The sequence below is a fragment of the Trichosurus vulpecula genome, chromosome X, assembly GCF_011100635.1.
Source record: "Trichosurus vulpecula isolate mTriVul1 chromosome X, mTriVul1.pri, whole genome shotgun sequence".
Taxonomy (NCBI): domain Eukaryota; kingdom Metazoa; phylum Chordata; class Mammalia; order Diprotodontia; family Phalangeridae; genus Trichosurus; species Trichosurus vulpecula.
The window spans coordinates 46393381-46411221 of NC_050582.1; the positions used below are offsets into that span (position 1 = coordinate 46393381).

The 17841-nt window shown below is 43.6% G+C and overlaps 1 protein-coding gene across 1 annotated transcript; it reads left to right on the top strand.

Moving 5' to 3' along the window:
• The first annotated feature begins 13044 nt into the window (after positions 1–13044).
• On the top strand, positions 13045–15657 carry LOC118832532 (elongin-A-like). Its single transcript, XM_036739827.1, has 2 exons — positions 13045–13461; positions 13858–15657. The coding sequence occupies exons 1-2, from the start codon at positions 13045–13047 to the stop codon at positions 15655–15657; spliced, it is 2217 nt and encodes a 738-aa protein (XP_036595722.1).
• Positions 15658–17841: the final 2184 nt, after the last annotated feature.

Sequence of the window (17841 nt, forward strand, 5' to 3'; positions counted from 1 at the left end):
CACTTGTTGGCTTCTGAGGAATGACCAGCATGTAGGGATTGTTCTGGTGACAAACTGGGTTTGCAAGGGACAGAGAAATGAGATTGGGTTAAAGTGAAGGGGAGGGGGAGGAAAGGGAAGGAGAGGGTAAGTTTGAGGGGGACAGGGAGGGGGAAGGGAAAGAGAAGGGGCAGGGAGCTGCCTAGGCTGCCAACTGTTGGGGCTCCCTAATTCCTAAGTGAATGGCTCATGGGCTGAGGAGATAAGAAGGTCCACTTCTCCCCTGCCAGCACCTTCATACCCACCTGCCCTCCTTCTCTAATAGCCTTTCACTAAGCATAGTGCCTGGCACACAGTAAGTGCTTAATATATGACTGTGTTTACTATTTCCTTTCTGCATACAAACACATTCAGGTAACATCCTTGAAAAGAAATCCTAGAAGTGTAAATTCTCATTTTGTCTCATACTACTATCGGCATGAATTTGAGCAAGTCACTTACCCTCTGTGGGTCTCAGTTTCCCCCTCTGTACAATGAAGAGATTAAGCCTCTGAGATTTGTTCCAGCTCTAGAGTGAAGAGCCTATGTGTGACTCCTCGGTAAATCCCTTCCCCTTCTTGGGCCTGTTTCCTCCTCTGTAAAATGAAGGGGATTGGATTAGATGACCTCTGAACTTCCTCCTATCCAGCTCTAAATGTGACCTTAAACAAGTCGTCTTCCCCTCCTGGGCCTCAGTTTTCTTCTCTGAACAATGAAGAGGTTGGCATAGATGGCTGGTCTCTGAGAACCCTTCCATCCAGCTCTAGACCCAGGACCATGTGACCCTGCCAGCTATGTGAGTTACCATCCTCTCTTCCTCTGTTCCTTCACCAGACTTCTCTGAAGATTAGTCCATATTTGCTGCTCCACCTCTTCTCACTTTTAAACCTTTGTAATCTGCCTTTCAGCCTCCTTACTCAAACTGCTTTCATGAAGGTCACTGATGACCTCTCAGTTTCCCTATCTGGGGGCCATTTCTTAGGCTTTGTCTTCCATGGCTGTCTTTCTGTAGGATCCCTGCCCCCATTTTTGGAAAGATCTTCCCACCCTTGGACACCTCTTCATGAGTTCCTGGCAAATCTTGCTCCTTCTGGGATGAAGGTTCTTCTCTCTTGCAGGGCTGCCATTCCCCAGACTTATTCCTCCAGCCTGCTTCAGTCCCTTCTCTCCCTGGGTGACCTCATTTATTCCTGCACTTTCAAGCCTCATCTCTCTGTCTTACTCCCAAATTCCCATCTCTAGCTCTTAACTCTGGCCTGAGTCATAGTTCCACATTTCTAACTCTCTTGTTCAAAATGGCGTTTTCCTCCCATCCCCGACCCCCTCAACAAATCCCAATAAACCTGCTCATCCTTGTGACTGATGATTGTATGGTACCATCAACTCCCCAAGTCGCCCAAGTGCAAAACCTCAGTGATATTGACATCTCTCTTTCCATAATCCAAGTAAGTGGCTAAGCCCTGGGTCCCTTCTATAGTCTCTCTCTTATCCATTCCTTCATCCTAAAACATTAAATCTAGAGCTTAAGGGGAACTTAGCACTCAACTGGGTCCAAACGTTTCATTTTACACATGAGAAAACTGACACTCCCTAAGGGTCATAAATCTGGAGATCATGGAGGCTATTTAGTACAAGCTCTTTATTTGATAAAGGGATGAGGCCCGAGATCCCAGGGTCATGAACAAGATCATCGATATCGGGCCAGAAGGAACCTCTGAGGCCATCTAGTGCAAACTTCTCATTTTACAGAGGAAGAAACTGAGGCAGAGCTAGGTAACTTGCAGAAGTTTACCCAAGTAGTAAGTCTAAGAGATGAAATTCAAACCCAGTCCCTCAAACTCTGGAGTCACTGTTTGCTCCGTTACACCACAGTTTGGACTAGAGAAGGCATTCTTTGCCCGAGGTCCATTAACTTCTTTTTCATATTTTAGTAACTACTTCAATATAATCGGTTTCTTTTGAACTTTGATGTATTTTCTTTTATACATTTAGAAACATGATTCTGAGAAAGGGTTGATAGACTTTACCAGACTGCCTAAGGGGGTCACATTACAAAAGAGAAAGAACTCATGGACTAGATGGTCTTTTCAGGATCCTTCCAGCCCTGATAGTCTGTTATTTCCCTTAGTGGGCCTCAGTTTTCTTTTCTAGTAAATTAAATTAGAGGGCTATCCTTGTGATGATGTCTAAGGTCCCTTACATATGTATGCAAGCAGGGCCACTTTCCATAAATATGGCCTAACACAAAAGCTATCTTCGTCAATAAACCTTTGCTGATTATTCCCCTTTTGGTCCCAAACTGGACTTCCAGAACACCTTGGACTCCTCAGAGAAGGTTATTTTCACATTCTACCTTGTATTTTATGTTATCTCTGAAGCCCCCATGACACTAAACGCTGCGCCTTGCACTGAGGCCTATGTTGGTGAACTGACTTGGCCAGCTTCACACAAAGAACCAGGCAGGTCTGAGCAGGGTTCTGATGATTCGGAACAGGATGGATGCCTAAGTGAGGTACCACCGTGAGGAGCTGAGGACATCCTGAGGGAAGACAGTGGGCTTGAATAGAGCGATGGGAGGCCTCTAAAGCAGGGTATGGCAAATCCTGGCTCTCTGGCCAAATCCAGCCTGCCACCTGGTTTTGTAAAGTGAGGGGCTAAGGATGGATTTTACATTTTAAATTAAGGCCTATAAAACCTGCAGCACGTTGGATTTGGCCCAGGTGGCTATAGTTTTTCTTGTTGTTGTTATTGTTGAGTTGTGTCTGACTTCCATGACCCCATTTGGGGTTTTCTTGGCACTTAGGATAGTTTTTGCTAGTTTCCAACTCATCAATTCTTCTTCTTGACTCTGCTCTGGATCACTGTCCTCTAATGTCCTCTAAAAACACTGGAGTGGTTTGCCATTTCCTTCTCCAGCTCATTTGACAGATGAGGAAACTGAGGCAAACAGGGTAAAGTGACTTACCTAGGGTCACACAACTATTACGTGTCTAAGGCTACATTTGAACTGAGATCTTTCTGACTCCAGGCCTGGTGCTCTATCCACTGAACCACTTAGGTGTCTACCTCTGCTCTAAAGCATGGTTGGTCTATAGTAGGGTAATGGAAAAAGATCTGACCTGTACAACCTCAAGCAAATCATTTCCCCTTTATGATCCTCAGTTTTTCCATCTTTAAAATAAGAAGCTTGCACTAGACATGCTCTAAGACAGAGCAGACAACCCATGTCCAAAGGACTTCTTCCTATCTAAATCTACATGCACCTGCTTTGCAGTTTTGCAAAGGGCCAGCCTAGCCATTGAGTCCTGTTAAATAGATGTGGCCCCTGTTAAGTAGCTTCCTGGCCTAAGATGAGTCTTGGCTCTGAGGGCCAGGTCAGTGATGACCTTACTTCCTTGCTGAGGCTGGTCTAAAGACTGTCCAGGTCACTGACACATCAGCAGGCTCCCTGGGTCCGTGAGTGATCATTCATTGTCTCATGCATTGAGCATTAATGAGGCCGCAGTGGTCATTAATTAGGAGATGTTTGCAGCCTAGGAGGAAATTGCTCACTCTGGGGAAATTCTGGGACTGACATTAGAGGACAGTGATTCAGAGCAGGGTCAAGGAGAAGAACTGATTAGTTGGAAACTAGCAAAAACTATCCTAAGATGGCTCCCATACAGGCTGGAAGAATGAGGGAGACTACTGCTAAGGTACCCTGGAGTTAGTAGATATCTGGATTTGGCTCCACACTTCTTAACGGTATGACCTTGATCATGTTAGGCTACTGTGAGGCTCAAATGAGCTGAGCATCCTCCCCAACTCACATTCATAGGGCAGACCCCCAGGTGACCAGTGCCTGGGGTTCAAGGTGCTCTGAGATTTCCAAACTCAATTTCCAAACTCAAGCTCACAAATTCCCAATGATGAGTTTACTTTTAATACTCAGCCAGTGGGGCCAATTGGTTCAAAGCAAAGGCATGTATTGAAATGGTATAGCATAAACAGTGGAAACAAAACTTATCCTCCCCCAATAAATCTAGGGCAGGTTCTCCTACAACTAGGTGGTGCAGTACATCCAGCTTCAGGCCTGGAGTCAGGAAGACTCATCTTCCTGAATTCAAATCCAGCCTCAGATACTTATTAGCTGTGTGACCCTGGGTAACTCCCTTAACCCTGTTTGCCTCAGTTTCCTCATCTGTCAAATGAGCTGGAGAAGGAAATGGCAAACTGCTCTGCCAAGAAAACTCCAAATGGGGTCATAAAGAGTAGGAGATGACTAAAAAACGACTAAACAACAAACTCTCCTGCAAATATACAGTGTCAGTGCATACACAGAGTAAACAAATAAAGAAGCAAATGTGTAGGGAACTCTGACACTTACCCGACCCTGATGTCACGTCTCTTTCTATAGTGTATTCTCCCAGTATCTCTGCTGGCCAGGTTGCTGCCCTGGGCCCTCTGGGCCTACTTCTCCCCATAGCTCACAGCTGGACTCTCTAGACCTGCTCTCTGCTGGGAGAATTGTTTGTGCTCTTAAAGGCTGCCCAGGGCTGGCTCACACTTCAGCCAGCCAATGGCTAACTCCATCAAGCTGACTGAGTAAATTCTTCAGTTTTCCTAAGGAGCAAAACACATTCCTTTACATTTTCTTTTTACTGGACTATCAAAGCCTGAAAAAGGTACATTTCTGAAAGGTGCAAATACACAATTGGCCAATAGTCAACAAGCATTGACTAAACTTACTGTGTGGCAGGGACAGTGTTAAGAACTGGGAACAAATACAAGCAAAAAACAAAAAACAGTCCTTGACCTCAAAGAATTTACATTCCAATGGGGCATGCCCACATAAAAGGAGGCTGGAAAGGAGTAATGTACTACAATACACCCAAGGGCATGATGGAGAAGTGTACACTGCAGCCTGGTGAGAAGTGAAGTGATCAGTGACCTAGGTACCTTTCTCAAACCAAGGTTGTAGGAAGAGCTTATCCAATTAGCGGGAAGACCTCAGGAATGGTGAGTACTTCTGAGGTGTGAATTCCAGGAAACTGAAGTGAGCTTCCAAGATCAAGGGGTTTCTGGGACATGACGGAGAAGTCTGGAGTGTAGCCTTTTTGAGAAATGAAAAAAGTGATAGATGATGGAAAAAAAAGGTATATAATCTGCTTCTCTTCCGATTTGTAGGCTGTTTAATACCCAGGCTGCATATCAATTTTGAATTTATTAGAGAATATGGTGTAAGGTATTGGCCTAAGTCTAATTTCTGTGGAACTGATTTCCAGTTTTCCTAGTACTTCTTTCCTGCCGAATTTGTGTTTTCCAGTTTATCGAAGAATGGATTATTGAGTTCCAATATTTCTGATTCTCCCTTGTCTAGTCTGTTCCTTCTCCTGATGCATTTACAGGAGAATTCTTCCAAACTTTTAAGGAAAAATAAATACCGATGCCACACAAATTATTTTCGAAATTGAAAAAGAAAGCACTCTATCAGATTACTTTTATTAGAAAAATAAGAGTCCTAATGCCTAAACCAGGGAAGGATAAAATAAAGAAGGAGAACTATAGGCTAATATGGTTAGTGAATATCAATTCAAAAAATTTAAATAAAATCCTATCAAAATTACTACAACAATTCCTCCAAGAAATCATTCATTATGACCAAGTCAGATTTATACCAAAGATGCAGGGATGCTACCATTAGGAAAGTAATCAATTTAATTAATCATATTAAAAACAAAATATATTAAACCATATTATCTCAATAGATGTAGAAATAACCCTCTAAAACAGTACAACACTCATTTATACTTAAAACCCTACAAAATAAGGTACAAAAGGATCTTTTTCAATGAATTAAGCATATAACTAATAAAACTAGAAGGCCAACAAATTTTAAAATAAAATTTAAACACCAAGATAGATATTTTAAACATTAAGGAAAAAAATTAAAAAAATTAAAAGCAAAATATAATTGAATTACTAAAGAAAAGCAAGACCGTTTAAGGGTTTCTCTGAAAAAGACAGATAAACCACTAGCTAATTAGATTTTTAAAAAAGAAAGAGGAAAACCAAGTTACCCATAGCCAGTAACCATTCTACAAAAAATAAACATTTTTTAGCTAATATGGAAATATATTTTACATAATTTCACATGTATAACTGACATATTGCTTACCTTCTCAAAGGGTAGGGGAAGAAGGGTGGGAGTGAGAAACTTTCGGATTGAAAATTTTTAAAAATAAATATTAAAAAAATGTTAAAATATAATTGGGAAATGTTTAATGAAATAAATAAAAAAGTATTTTAGCCTTGTATTCTTTTTCCAATCTTAAACCAACTGGTTGTTTCCTGTTAGATTCTAGTTTTTCTCCTTGGCCTGCATACAGGTTCCTCAGGAGACAAGGAAGATGATCTGGTATTCCCATCTTTTTGAGGACTTGCCACATTTTGTCGTGATCCAAACAGTCAAAGGCTTTAGTGTAGCCAATGATGCCAGATGAAATCAGGTTAAAATAAGTATCCAAGGATATCTTGGGGGGGCACAAAAAGACACCCAAAGTAGAAACAGGACTTGGAGGGTGTCAAAAAGGGGCAGTCTCACTACTTCTGCCTTACAGTAATGCTGTTAACTAGGACTGGGCAACCAGTGCATTTCCCCAGATCATCAAAACACCTCCCTAGCATTCACCTCCCACATACACATATTGCGTGCGCGTGCACACATACACACACACACACACACACACACACACACTCACACATAAACCCTCTTCCACTCTCGAACAGCAGTCATTCATTTAGCCCTATAGAAATCCCTCAATGTCCCTTGGTATTTACTTTATGCCCCTAGCAGACACATCCCTCTAAAGCTCTACCATCTACCTTCTCACCTTCCCACTTTGTTCCAGGTACCAAAATTCTCCAATTTTTATATACAGTTCTCCCTTCCATATCATGGGGGTTGGGGTGCGGCATCTCTGCAATCTGGAAAATCTACGTAAAAGTTTTCGAGCCTCCCTTTGTACCAGAGAAATCTGATTTTTTTTCTTTTTCTTTTATGGGGTAGTTACAGTACCTTACTGTAAAATTTGGGTTGATATTTTACCATACTATACATATAGTTTCTGCATTTCTGAGTGCCTAAACTTCTTCTGTGTTGTCTGCTGGCCTTCGTATCTCATGCCATCTGCAGCTTCCACAAAACTCCCCCAAAATAACTTTAATTTCTTATGCCAACCCACAACATAGTGAAACTGTGATGGGGAAAGTTGCAATGTGGAAGGGTTAACTGTATAGACTCTTCATTGTTTCTCAGCATACACTGAGGAGCTTTTCCCTCCCCAGCAGCTGAACCTCGAATAGAGGCCAACTCACCTAGTGTCCAGCAGCACTGAGGCTCCCCAAAGCATAGGGCCTTATCTGATTGCCTTGATTCACCAGTAAGCAGGGTGACACAGTTACATGAACAAGCTGGAAACGATCTAGAGGAGGGCAGTTAGAAGGGTGAGCAGACAGAATGAAGACTTTGCCATTGTAGGAGGAATTGAAGGAATTGGGAATGTTTAGAATGGAGAAGATTCAGGAAGAATGGGTATCTGGAGGGCAACCACTTAGGAGAGGATCTGACGTGGCCTGCTTAGTCCCAGAGGAGAGAATTAGGAACCATAATGGGAGGATGTCGTAAAGTAGATTTCGGCATGATGCCACTCAAACCTTGCTAATAATTATGGCACTACTTCCAAGGGGGATGGCCTACCTCAGGAGGCTGTAGCTTCCTTTTTAGTGAAGGTCTTCATGCAGAGTCTGGATGACCACTTGTAAGTTACCTTGTAGAGAAAATTCTTATTCAGGTAGGGCTTGGATATAGTAGACTCAGCATTCTTTCAACTCTGAAATTAATAATGATAGTTCATATTTTTAAAGTGCCTTAAGGTTTGCCAATCCCCTTACTTTCATTGCCTTTTAACTAAACCAAGCATTTATTAAATGCCTGCTATGTGCCAGGAACTGTGCTTAGTGCTTTTTACAAAAATCATTTTTGATTCTCACAACATCCCTGAGAAGTATGTGCTACTATTTATTGAGGATATTTATCCCCGTATTAAGGTGATATCTATTCCCATTTCATAAGTGAAAACACTGAGGCAGGCAGAAGTTAACCCCTGTCACACATCCAGTGGTCACACATCCAGTAAATGGCAAGAATTGAGCTTAGCTCTTCTCGACTCCAAATCTAGGGCTCTGTCTACTGTACCATCAAGCTGCCTCAATGCTGTCTCATTCAACAGTCAATCTCCTTATGGGGTATGTTGTTCTTTTTCAGTTTTGTCCGACTCTTTGCATTTTCTTGGAGTGGTTGACCATTTCCTTCTCCAGCTCATTTTACAGATAAGGAAACTGAGGCAAACAGGATAAAGTGACTTGCCCAGGGTCACACAGCTAGTAAGTATCTAAAGACAGGTTGGAACTCAGGAAGCTGAGTCTTCCTGACTCCAAGCCTAGCTAACTGCCCCACCTGATTTTTCTTGGGTAAGTTCTTTCCAGTCATGTATTTTGGATTTGCCAAGAAAGATCAATTAATAATAGAAAGCCCTCCAAGGAATGTATTGTCTAACTGGGACACTGGCTATTTCTGCCACTGGGGAAAGGAAGGAAAACCAGGGCCTATAGGTAAAATTCTTAGCCCAAAGATGAAATATATGAACATAATTGATATATAATATTATAATAATATAGAATATTAATAATAAAATAGCTTGGCTTGGGCCAGAGGTATAGACTATCATAGGAAAGGGTTTTAGATCCTGCCTCTGTTTGTTACATGTGTAATTTACATGTGTGTCCTTGGACAAGTCACAACCTCCATGGGCTTCACGTTCCTCATCTGTGAGATGAGAGGGTGGGGTTGGACTACCTGTGTAACTTGAGATTTAAGAGTCCTTAACACAGGGTCCTGAGTACGACCCCCTTGTTCTACTAATGGGGAAACAGAGGCCCAGAGACAGAAAAAGGATTTGGCTAAGATTGTTCAGTGAGTTCAAAGGAAGAGCTGAGATCAGAATCTAGGCCTCCTACCACCACATCCTGGGATCTTTCTGGTGGACCAAGCCCGCCCCACCCCCACCTCATTTTACAAGTAAGGAAATTGAGAGCCAAGGGGCATTGTGATTTGCTCCGCATCACACAAGCACTAAGTGGGAGAACTGACATTCAAATAGAATTTCTCAGCCTCCAAAGTCAGTGCTCTTTCCCCTTTCCCATGCCAGCCTGTAAGTTGATAAACATGTACTAAGTGCCTGCTATGTGCCAGGCACTGTATTCAGCAGCGTCATTATATAGTATAGCTATCTGTGGCTGGTGGCTTATCTATTTTTTTTACTAGAAACTCTGTGATGGCAAGAAATTGTATTTTATTTCAACTATGTTTGGTAGCATCAGATACAGGCCTCTTAATGTGGCAGATGCTCAGTAAATTTCTGCTCTATGTAATACAGTATATTGTGTTGGAGCCTCAGGCTTTTTAGGAGCTGGTAAGAGCCTGGAGGCAGAGTGAGCATTCTCCCATTTTCTTCTTCTTCCTCCCTGCATGGCTATTTGCAAAACTGCTTCTCCCAGGTGAAGCCCTTGCTCCCCCTTTGAAGGTTCATCTCTGCCTGGGTGTGAGTCTCAACAACACTGGGCAGTGTCAAATAATGGATAGAACACCTGGCCTGGAGTCAGGAAGACTTCAATTCAAATCTCATCTCAGACACTTACTAGCTGGATGACCCTGGACAAGTCATTTAACCTTCTTTGTCTCAGTTTTCTTATCTGTAAAATGGAGATAATAGTAGTACCTGCCTGCTAGGGTTGTTGTAAAGATCAAATAAGATAATATTTGTAAAGCACTTGGCACAGTGCCTGGTACATAGTAGGTGCGATCTAAATGTTGTTACTACTACTCCGTGCTGCCCCTCGATCTGGTGATGTCTCAATAATCGTACTCTTTTGGACTTCAATCCTCACCCAGTGTCTCCCCTGCCCCTCCTCACCCCGCCGCCCCCCCCAGGAATAGAAGCATTTGGCTCCAATCTAGAAAAAAAGGTAAAGGGCCAGTTCTTATTTCTAAGGCAAACATTCAGGATAATGGCATATTGAATATACAGTGAGTTTCATTTAATTTGACAGAACATGCAAAGGAATTCAACCTGAGCCCATCAGTAGACAAAAGAATTACTATAAGAAAATGCAGGTCACTTTGGGGATTGGGGAGTTGGACTATTTCTTTGGAAAACAGAGCGCATGGAATACATCTGGAGAGACAGGTTGAGACTGGATTCTAGGCGGCCTTGAATGCCAAACACAATAGTTAGGACCATATTAATTAGGCAATAGGGAGTCACTGAAGATTTTTGAGCAAGGGTGTAACAAAAGGCCGTGAACTGTCCTCGCCTTTTTAGTCTGTCTCAATAAAATAATTTTTGCATCCTATGCTCTTCTTTGGACCATCTTTGGCTCTTTTATATTTTTCATGACTTTAAATCTTAATACTATAAATAAATATACAGTATACCAGGAAGGTACTTTTTTTCTTTTTTGGGTGTGGTACCCTGAGCTTAGAAACCAAGCAAAGACAGTATAGTTTTGAGGCTGCTGGGAACTATACCAATCTTAGTAGGTTAGGAAACACCGTTTATCTTCAGGTACAGGAAGGAGACAACTGTGGTCAGTCTGCAGGAGGATACCAGCTCCTGTCTCACATTGGGTTTGCTTGCAGATGACACACAAGAGCTGGGAAAAGCTGGTCATGTTCTGTTGTTAAACTCAAGTTGGCTCATGTGTCCTTACTCTTGAAGAAAGAGCTTTGACAGGAGAATGGAAGGTCTGAGGGAAAACTGACAGTGACCTACATGAAGTGAATCACAGCCAAGTCATGAAGTAGAGGCTGTTTTCCCCTCCGGTAGGTCAAGGGGCTGGAGGAATGCCACATTACTCTAAATTATCAGGGAGAACAAAGTGTTCCTAATGGAAGAAGGGTTTCAATGGGAAACCTAAAAAAAAAGAATCAGAATTATGCAAGAAAGGAACTCTGGTCAGGGTCAGGAGGCTAGAGGGCAGGAGAATGGGATAACAGAGGAAGACAGGTAGGAATGCTAAATGCTCTGAGCCAAGTCATATGGACTGGGCTCTTCCAGGCCAGGACAGTGGTGTACCATCTGAGGACGAACAGCAACCTGTTCCCAAAGAAGGATGAACTGGCCCACAGGTGTCATCAGGACCAAGAGCTCATCAGCAAGGGCTATAAGAAGAATGAGATGTGATGGAAAGAGGTCTGGTACTGCAGTTCAATGGACTGAGTTCAAACTCTGCCTCTGATGCTTACTATGTGCGACCTTGGATAAATCATTTAACTTCCTTGGGCCTCAGTTTCCTTTTCTGTGAAATGAAGGATTTGGATTAAATGGCTTCTGAGGAGCTTTCAGCTCTAGATCTACCACCCTATGTGTCTTTACTTTGGGCTAGCTATTTAACTCTCCAGGCCTTAGCTTCCTTCTTTGTAAAACGAGAGGGTTGAACTAGATGACCTGTGAAGGTCCTTTTGGCTCTAGAGAGCTATGATATTATGATCTGTGCCCTTAGTTCAAATTCTGCCTCAGACACTGAGTGGTTATCTCATCTGTAAAATGGAGGGTTGGACCAAGTCTCATCTGTGGTAGCTTCTAGCTCAAGCTCTAGGATCCTACAATCAATAGTTGGGATCCAGGTCCCTGGCTCCCTGATCTACCATAACAGAGAACTTCTCAAACTTTGTCAAAGTCTATGGTTCCTGCCCAGAAGCCAGGCTGCAGTCCAGACATTTTTGTGTATTGGATAGAACCATTCTGCCAGCAGGCTATACAAGGGAGCCAGAGGGATGGGCTCCACCCCTTTCTTATTTTACTCTCCCTGCCTCTCTTCTCCCCTTCTTAGGGTATCCTCACCCCCTCCCACAGGGTCTCCCTGGCTCTTCCACTCTCTGTCCTCTTCCTTCCCATTTCCTCACCCCCTTTTCCCTATCACTTCTTACTCCTTTCTTTCCTCCCCTTCTCATCCTTTAAACTTTCTCTTCTGTTACCCTCTCCTCTATCTCCCTTTGCTGCTACTCTCCCCTTCCCATCTCCCTCATCTTCACACCTTTCCCTCTTCCCCTTCTGCCTACTCTTCTGTCCCCCCTTAAAGTGGAGGAATGAAGGGGAAAAGGGGGGATGGGAGATGGAGAAGTAGGAGACCAAAGGGAATGAGAGATGAGGGGAAAAGGGGGGGCACCTGCTCTGTGCCCACTCCTGTTTCTTTTCTCTTTCCCTACTCTTTTCATTCCTCCTCCATTCCACAGTACCTCCCCACCTCTTCTATGCCTGCTTCTTCCCCTCTCCTTGATCCACCTTCATCCTTCCCATATATATCCTCCCCATACCAGTCTTTTCCTCACCCACTCCATTTCCTTACCTTTCTTCCTTCTCCCTCTCCTATCTCCTTTGTCTATTCTTCTTTTCTCCCTCGCCTTTTATTCATTCACTTCTTTCTTCCATGCCCCCTCACCGCCATGATTTGTCCCTTTTTCCTCTATCCCCTCTCCTTTTCTTCCTCCCTCTGATCTCTGTCTCCCTTATGTGTACCCCTTTTGCTCCTTTCTCCCTCACTCTTTATCATCACTATGTTTTCCCCTTAATGCCCCTTCCTTCTTAATATCCCCTTCCTCCCCTTATGTCCTCTTCCCCCTCTCGATGTCCCCTTCCTCTGCTGATGTCCCCTCGCTCCTCTGGATGTCCCCTCCTTTCCCTGATGTCCCCTCGCCCCTCTGGATGTCCCCTCCTTTCCCTGATGTCCCCTTTCCCCTTTGGATGTCCCCTTCCTCCCCTGATGTCCCCTTCCCCCTCTTAATACCTCCTTTTCCCTTCTGCCTCTAGATGTCTCCTTCCATCTCTTCGTCCCAACCTTCCTTCCTCTTCTGTTGCCCCACCCTCTTAGAAACGAGGCTCAACGTACATCCTAGTTCCGGTAGAGGAGGCGGTACCAGAGCCGATAATGGCGGAGTCACCTACCTCTTCTCTGCTTGAGGTGGTGGGGCACCTGCAGTCGCGGCTCCTGCAAAACGCTACACCCCAAAAGCTGCTGAAAAGTTTGAAGAAGCTGTCAGCCTTACCTATCACACTAGATATTCTTGCGAGGACTGGGGTGTGGAAAACCGTGAGTGCTTTGACGAAATATGAGAGAGTCGCAGTCTTTGCCACAGGCCTAGTGGCCCAGTGGAAGAAACTTGTCCCAGTGTTTGAAACCACCACCCAGAGTAAGGGGCCAGAGCTGCCGGAGCCTGAGCTGCCGGAGCCTGAGGTGCCGGAGCCTGAGCTGCCGGAGCCAGAGAGACGTCTCTCCCGAAAACGGACTCGAGACACGTTGTCCAAAGAAAGAGAGCTAGAGGGCCACGGTCGGGAAAGTGGGAAGGCCTTGTGTAGCTGGCCACCACACAGTCTGGGGGGCAGGAAAAAGAAATGCCAAAAACTCAGTAAAAACCTCAAAGACTCGCCCTGTGGGGAGACAAGAGAAAGGGAAAAAAGCAGAGAAGAGGATATGAAAAGAAAAGGGGAGAAAGGAAAGAAGGAGATAAGGGAAAAGAAGATAATAAGAGAAACAGGGGAATCAAGAGAAGGGAAGAAACGAGAAAAGGGGGAGACAGGAGAAGTAGGGACAAAACAGGATACAAAAATGGAGACGAAAGAAGGGGAGATAAGACATGGGAGGAGGTCTGGGAACCAGTTTTCACTCTTGTATTCTTCCAACTGTGAATTGTCAAACAAGTCCCATGTTCTGTCACCTCAGCCTTCCACAAACCCTCAACAGGTATCCACAGACTATGACAAACCCCAGGAAAAAAAGGAAGATCAGCTCAGGCCACCCCGGAAGCCCCACAAAAGGCATAGTCAGGTCATTCAAGACAGAGAGGGAGACAACCCAAAGAGACGTTTTGTGAAACCTGAGGTCGAAGTAATTGTTCATCACCATCATCATCAAAGCAAAAGTTCCAAGTCTTTCAAGAAAAAAAAGGCTCCAGTGAGTGACAAGGGGAAAGGGAAGTGCTTTGAGCTGAGCCAAGAAGAGCTACATAACGTTGCTTCCAGAGGAGAGGGTTCAAATTCATCCTCTAAAACCAGCCCCAAGGAGAAACAGGTAGCACCCAGTGCTCCCAAGAGAGAGAAGAAAACAGAGGGCAGCAGTGGCAAGAAGAAATCTGGGCCTCCCCCAGAGATGGCTCCTGGCAAATCCATTCATAAACCAAAAGACAAGGATGTTCAGAAAAGAAAAGTGGAAAAGTCCGAGCTAAGTGTTGATAGCTTGCATGGAGAGACACGGAAGGGAGAATTAACTCCCAAAGTACACGACAAAGAAGGTTCCAACAAGTTGAAGACACAGAAGAGAACAGAAGCCCTTAAAGCAAATAAAACACCCTCCAAAATTCAAGGAACTCAGGAGTCAGTGGGGGATGATGGTTTTGAAGAGCATTTGATGTCCTTTGAATCATACCTTCTCTATGACCAGCCCAAGGAGAGAAGGGTGGATGAAACTACAACTTCTGGTAGCAGAAAGGAGGGCCACCAGAAGCTGGGAAGTGTCAAACCTGAGATGGAAAGCCACAGTGCAGTTAAAAAACTGCCCATGCAGAGTTCTAGCCAGCCAAAGAAGAACCAGGCTGGAGCTGGTTCAGCCAATTTCCAAAAGAGCTCCGATGGGATTCCAGCATTACCAGACCACCCATCATGGCCAGGTTCATCATCAGTGAATGGCATTTCTCACACGCTTTCGTCAGTGCAGACTGTTTATCGCCCTTCTTTTGGTGAACCGAATCCTGTCTATTGGCTGAAAAAGCAAGTACCCGCCACCCCCCAAGAGAACAGATTAGCTGAATTTCCTATGAGTACGGTTAATTCAAAAATACAAGTCTACTCAGCCTCTAGAAATTCCTACACACCAAAAGTTTTATCCCTGTATGAACAATGCATTAAAGTCCTCAAGAAGAATATTGACTTAATTTATGAAGTCGGGCAAGTGCCCTACAATATACTTACACCAGTTTTGGAGAGGTGTTCCCCTGACCAGCTCTATAGAATCGAGGAGTACAATCCGATATTCCTAGAGGACTCTGATAACTTGTGGAAAGTTCACTGTTCTCGAGATTTTAGGAGAGAACAGCCAGAAGAATTCGAATGCTGGCGTGAGATGTACCTTCGGCTCCGTGATGCTCAGGAGCAGCGGCTGCGCCACTTGACCCGTTCAATCCAATTAGCTCATGCCAAAAGACCCCAAGGCCGACAGGCCAAGATGTTATTTATTAGCCCCACGTCCAGGTCTCCTTATGATGTTCCAGGAAGACAGCTGTTGAGAGTGGAAGGAACAAAGGTTCTCAAAAATGCCAGCATCAACTCTATCCAGTATACCTTGAGCAGCAGGAATTCCTCTGATAGGGGTGACAGCCATGCCCAAGACGAGGAGCCATCTGATGGTCCAAGTACAAGCAGTGATCACTTGGCCCCATCAGGCAGCAATGAAGGTTCTGAGCATTCTGAGAAAACACCTGGGAAGAAAGTTGCTCCTATGTTGGCCGAGTCTATCAAAACATTCAAAAATAGACTTGCCCGGTGTTAACCTTTTTCATAAAGGGGATAGGGGAAGAAGGAATGGATCAGGGGAAGAGATTTAGGGTTGGGTAGATGTGAAGGCTAGAACAGAGAAACTCACAAAAAAAGACTTGAACCTTTGCTGCCGATAAGCCTGTTGCTTTGTGTATTTCCAAAACCTGCCAAGAAATAAGGATTAACAGCACCATTTTCCAGGTTTTAGCATCAGTAAACTAACTGTGCACTCAAGGCTTCTTCTTGCCTCTCTCCTTGGAGAACACTTCAGACAACTGAGGAAACGTGAATCTTCATGCCTTCCCAGGAGTTTTAAGGTCAATTTAAACTTTTTTCACTTAACTTCCTTGTCCTTAAATACTTAAATGGATCTGTGATCTGTCTAAAATCTAGGTTCCCCCTAGGATGTAGATTACAATGCATCTATACCCACCTATTTTGTGCTTATGGGCTAAGTCCATGTCCTTAATTAAGTTTCTCACCAGGGGCCCACCTACAGTTTTGGGGATCTTCTCACCATATGCCTCCTTTTTATCTTTTTAGCTAATAGATCTCTTTGACATTTCCTATGCCACTAATGTTTCATAATTCCTGGTTTGCAATGTATTATGGCCCGTTTGTGCCCACTGTGTGCCTCCCCAGTACTCTCTGGGTGAGCCATAACTTAATTCTTTAGATAAGGTGTTCTTAACCTGTTTTTGTGTCACAGATCCCTTGGGCAGTCTGGGGAAGCCTATAGAACCCTTCTCAGAATCCTCTTTGTAAATGCATCAAAAGAAAAACACAGGATTACAAAGGAAATCAATTCTGTTGAAATCCAGTTTTCAAAAATATTAGAAACAAAACAAGCAAAATGAGTTCATGGGCCCCAAGTTAAGAACCCTTGCTTTCGTGCCTGTAGTGTTCCATGATTCAGAGCCATATAACAGATTTGTATTTAAAAGGTTGAATTTTGTTTCAGCAAGGAATTTGGAGTTGTAAAAACAACTTTGCAGTCTCCTGAAGGCAAGTTGGTTGGGATTCCTCGTGTTCGATGCTGGACTTAACATAGCATCCATTTGTAAGCAAGAACACGTGAAGGTCTTTACCATCAATAGGGAATTCTTCTTTGCTTGTTTTCCTCCATGATAGTAGACACTTTTGGTGAACATATTTCCGTCTTATGCCTCATTTGTTCTGAATGATCAGAAGGTTGTCATATAGATTATCTCTGTTGTTGCATCTTTTAAGGAATTTTGTATAAGTATGTGGGAGAAAACTTGTTGAGTCAGGTAGCATTTGGATTAATTTCTTCTTTCTAATAAGCAAACAATGAGCAGAGTGAAATTTTGTGTTGTTTTCAGCTTTCAGTCAGTTGCATTGTGCTAATGACTTGGCTTTATGTGGAATGTCAGTTTGGAAAGCCTGCCTGTTCCCTTGTAATACACTCGTAATACCCTCCTTGATCATGCTCTCATTATGTACAGAGATACTTTGCATTTTACATAGATGGGAAATTAGGCTTGTAGATTAAAATGCTGTCCTCTTTATTGCCTTTTGGGTGGGAAACAATAGGATCCTGTGTGTAGAGATGGCAGGGAGGGAGTGGTGGGGCTTATGAGACCATTGATTTCACAGGTGAGGAAGCAAAGCTGAGAGAGGGTAACATAGCTAGTAAGTGTCTGAGACGGAATTTGAACACAGGTCTTTGTGACTCCAAGCCCCATACTCTAGCCACTGTGCTACCTAACTGTCTCTAATAAGGTGGGAGGGGTTGGTTGTTTTGGTCTATTGTCCTTCGGATACTTTGAGCATGGCCTTACATTGATCAAACACGGATATCCTCTATACCTACTTGGTCTGGTCCAGCTGCTTTTCTTTGTTTTCTTCAGAAGCAGGTGTGGCACTGTCTGAATGTTGTGTCTGAGTGTTTTTGATGGCAAAAAGATTTGTTCCAAAAATCTTTGCAAGTTTTCCCCATTTTTCATTTATTGTCCTCCTTCTAGTTTCATCCTTAAATCCCCTCTGGCTTAACCTTGTTGCCAACTGTGAACAATCATTGTAATGAATAAATGTTGCCTTGATTGTGTAAAAAACGAAAAGAAAAGGAACACTGTATTTGGAGTCAAAAGACCTGCACACGCTGGAATGAGTTACTGTCTCTGGAACCTTGGGCAAGTCCCTTTCTCTCCCTGGCCTCAGTTTCCCCTCATGTAAA

Coding starts and splice junctions, on each gene's coding strand:
- LOC118832532 (XM_036739827.1), top strand. CDS start 13,045: ATGGCGGAGTCACCTACCTCTTCTCTGCTTGAGGTGGTGGGGCACCTG. Junction 13,462..13,857: donor ACGGTCGGGAAAGTGGGAAG/GCCTTGTGTAGC, acceptor AACCCTCAACAG/GTATCCACAGACTATGACAA.